The sequence below is a fragment of the Lactuca serriola genome, chromosome 1, assembly GCF_051521515.1.
Source record: "Lactuca serriola cultivar US96UC23 chromosome 1, Lser_US96UC23_V15, whole genome shotgun sequence".
NCBI lineage: Eukaryota > Viridiplantae > Streptophyta > Magnoliopsida > Asterales > Asteraceae > Lactuca > Lactuca serriola.
Window position 1 is genome coordinate 38,469,394 of NC_136408.1, and position 3,839 is coordinate 38,473,232.

At 32.3% G+C, this 3,839-nt stretch overlaps 1 protein-coding gene across 1 annotated transcript; it reads right to left on the reverse strand.

The window, feature by feature from the left end:
- Positions 1-254: 254 nt before the first annotated feature.
- Positions 255-1,467, reverse strand: LOC145068091 (cytochrome C oxidase assembly factor). Its single transcript, XM_079015081.1, has 3 exons — positions 1,313-1,467; positions 816-920; positions 255-458 (listed from the first exon to the last, which is right to left on the reverse strand). The coding sequence occupies exons 1-3, from the start codon at positions 1,379-1,381 to the stop codon at positions 417-419; spliced, it is 216 nt and encodes a 71-aa protein (XP_078871207.1). The 5' UTR covers positions 1,382-1,467; the 3' UTR covers positions 255-416.
- Between the last annotated feature and the right edge of the window lie 2,372 nt (positions 1,468-3,839).

Here is a 3,839-nt window from a genome sequence, read left to right on the forward strand (position 1 = left end):
TCCATTCTCCACGTAAAATCTGGGAAGGTGTTGTAGAATGCAAAAGGTTGGAGGGGGAAACCATAAACCCCAATGTCTAATATGTAAGCGAACTAACAACAAAATAATCAGCATTATGCAATAACAAACTTAAATCCCCAAAATGGAATCCCACATTACAATTCCTTCAGAGTTTCGTCAAAAATCACACCACAGCACCCTTACATTACACTCCTCAATATGGCTTCTTTTGGCCCCAGACCCAGTGTGCATAATTCAGTGCTCAAGCAGCTAAAATGACTTATTCTTCAACATTTGTTTTACAAAATACAATGTTTAGTATTTTTAACTACTAACGTTTCATGGTTTTTAATTAAATACAAAAGACTACCAACTAATTTTAATGTTGCAAAAAAATTTCCAAGAACATGCAGAGATTAGTAACCTTTATTTCCACGAATCCTAGCTCTCATATCAACCTGCCACACACACACAAGTTCAATAGCAGATTCAAGATTTCTTACAAGAGTATGCACTACCATAAATTTTTTCAGTAGTTCACTATCATTGATTTTCAAGGTTTGCACCTACTTATCATGTTTATATACTAGATCCATCCCTGGCTATGAGCATGTTAATGTGGCTCTGTGACATATTCTATTCATCATTGCCACAAGAAACATAAGTTTGATTTGAAAAAATGGGACATGTATCAATGCAATTAAATTTATTTTGGGATGAAACCTTGCTTACTCTGATTCAAAAAAAAAAAAAAAAAAAAAAAAAAAAAAAAAGAGTCTATTTATAAATCACAGGAGGATGATTATATGACATACCTGGCCTCTCTTGCAGTTGAAATATGTTTCTCTGAGTCCAACACATTCGCTAGAAATGACGGGGCTCTTCTCTTTAGCACATTCTCTAAAAGGTCGATTCTCTACCTGCAAAACAACTGTCTCATTACATACACAATTTAGAATCTAAAAGGCCGATTCTCTATCTCCAATCTAATGGAGTACAATTTCAAATCAATCACATAGTTTAGACATCAAAGAGAACATGATCATTCGTTATAATCTGCCATAGTTTCGAATTTGCTAGGGTTTCTAATTTACTGAGAGCATGTTTGAATCAATCACGGAATTCAGACATCCAAATGAAAATTTCATGTAACACATAGTGTTGTTCATCTGAATTTAGAACAGTTACTGCGTTTATTAGGATCTTCAATCTACTTAAAGTACATGTTCGAATCAATCACGGAGTCTAGATATCAAACCGAAAATGATCGACCCAAATACACATGCCTATATGAACAGAAAGTAACAAGTACCTTGACGCAATCAGATTCACTGAGACACTTGACCAATTCCATAGCCAAACCTTTACAAGATTTCGCCATTTTCTATTTGCTCAGCCCGACAGCCCCCACTCCTCCTGATTTCAACCGGCAAAAGCCACCTCCGTCCTCCTATGTTTCAAATTTATGGGCCTATCGTGAGTTTGGGCTCTTGTAACTGGATCAAGCAGCGAGTCACCTATTATAAACCGGTTCAAGTTTTAAAAAAAAAAAAAAAAATTATAGTGTTAGAGGTGCACAAACACCGGTTATAAAAAAAAACTGGTTTTGGATATAATGGGGCTTGGTTTTTCCGGGTTTTTTGGAAGTTAAATTTTGATTAAAAAAAAAAAACAAATCGGTTTCTTCGGTTTAAAATCCGGCTCTGTTCCTTTTTTTTTAGAAAAGAACCGGTTTCAGTTTTAAAAAAATAAAACTTATCTCAAACTGTTGGTTCGGTATAGATAAACCGTTTCCATTTAATAAGAGCCGTTTGGAGTTTGGACTTTCGATATCAAAATTATTTTATATTGAATAACTATAGTTAACATAATAAATTGTACTAACCCAGGTTGTATAGCATAATATTTAAATGTCCTGCAGTTTGAATTAGTACATAATATTTGAATAATATCTCACTTGAATTTTTGATAATTTATGATGACCAAAGCTAACGCCACATGAATGAAATGTAAGTAATAAAGGATTAAAGGAAAGCTCATTCATGTTATCATGTAGATCAAATGAGCAAAGAAAAAGATAACGCCACATGAATGAAATGTAAGTAATAAAGGATTAAAGGAAAGCTCATTCATGTTATCATGTAGATTATAAGCTAGATTTTTAAAAGTCTAAAAATTAGTTTTTTAACGAATTTATATTTTAATTTTCTTTCTATTTTACTCTTCAAAATAACAAAGTATATGTATACATGACATTTTCAATTAAATTCCATTTGAGCACGAGACGATTCACTTCGCCTTTCATAATGTTCCTAATATGTTTTTAGGGTAAATTACACGAATTGTCCATGTGGTTTTGGGTAGTCTGTACGTTCGGTCTCTATAAAAAAAAATTTAATTCAGACCGTCCCCATGGTTTGGTTTTGTTTTGAGATCGGTCATTACAAGACATGAAATGACATTTATACCTTTTCTTATTGTTTATTATTTTTATTTTAGAATAAATTTAGATAAAAATTATATGTAGGCCCAGAGGCGGAGCCATGATTTAGAAATAAGGGGGGTTGAGAGCCTTGCATCACAATAATATATTAAAACACAATGTTATATACGAATAAAATAATAGGTCTATAATTTTAAAAAAAAAAATCACAAAAAATTAATTTTTTTCTCCACTAACCTAAATCTTCAAAAACATAGCTGGAAACAATTTGTTAATTGAAAATTAACCTCGTTAACGAATAAAAGTAACTACAAATGGCAACATTGTATCATAATAATATATTAAAACATAATGTTATATACAAATAAAGTAATAGGTACACAATTTTAAAAGAAAAAATCGCAAAGAATTAAAAATTTGTCTCTGTTAACCTAATCTTCAAAAGTATAGCCGAAAATAATTTATTAACTGGAAATTAACCTCCTCAATGAATAAAAATAACTACAAATTGTCTTGAAATCTTGATGAATAATCGATTAAAAATATTATTTATAAACAAAGGGCTACTTACTAATTAAAATTATTATCAATCACAAATTACTAAAAAACTAGATGTAATAAAAATTAAATGTTACCTTGATTAATTACCATAAGGGTAGAAAAAGAAAGAGACCAGTCTTTAAAGTCCTCGTTTAATTAAAAGGAGATATGATATATGTATCTTTGTGGCTAGGTTTAATTCTAAACGTCATAACCGCCCGTTATGCACTTATGCCAATTAAATTAAAATAAGATATTACTTGGGATTTTGTGGTTATAATTTATTAGATTAACAAATCATAAGGGCGCTTATCAATTTAGACAGTTTATATTATTATATGGCCTTATAAATTAGATGGTGTTCTAATGAGCTTTGAGTATATATATCAAACAAATATTTATATTGGAGGGGGCTAGGCATCCGGCAGCCCCTCCATTCCCTCTGCCACTGTGTAGGCCCAACCCCACCCCCAATACTTTCTCTTTGGTTGATGTACGATACGTCCCTCTTCTACCTCTTTTTAATCTACTATCCTCTTCCTGCAACTCAAACATGTATTCTCTTGAGCTTTGGAAAACCCTAGCATTTTCACCACAGTGGTGAGCAAAGGGGCAATATGTCTGGTCATTATATCAATCGAATAAGAATACACTTCTGAAATTGTAGGGGGTGTTATTGACCGATAGTACATATCCATGGATTATTCAGATTGTAGAGTTGCAAGTCAACGATCGAGAATCTTTTTAGGTGAGATGTCGAGGTACCAATAGGATTTCTTGTTGGCGAGGTTTTTGAAAGTTTTGGATAAATGAGGGAATGGATGTGATGGGGTGGTTTTGGATGTCAGCAACAGTG

Excerpts from the sequence above, each read along its gene's own strand:
- LOC145068091 (XM_079015081.1), bottom strand. The coding sequence starts at position 1,381 with ATGGCGAAATCTTGTAAAGGTTTGGCTATGGAATTGGTCAAGTGTCTC. Across the intron at positions 921-1,312 it reads GTGAATCTGATTGCGTCAAG|GTAGAGAATCGACCTTTTAG; the intron begins GTACTTGTTACT and ends GTTGTTTTGCAG. Across the intron at positions 459-815 it reads TCAACTGCAAGAGAGGCCAG|GTTGATATGAGAGCTAGGAT; the intron begins GTATGTCATATA and ends TGTGTGTGGCAG.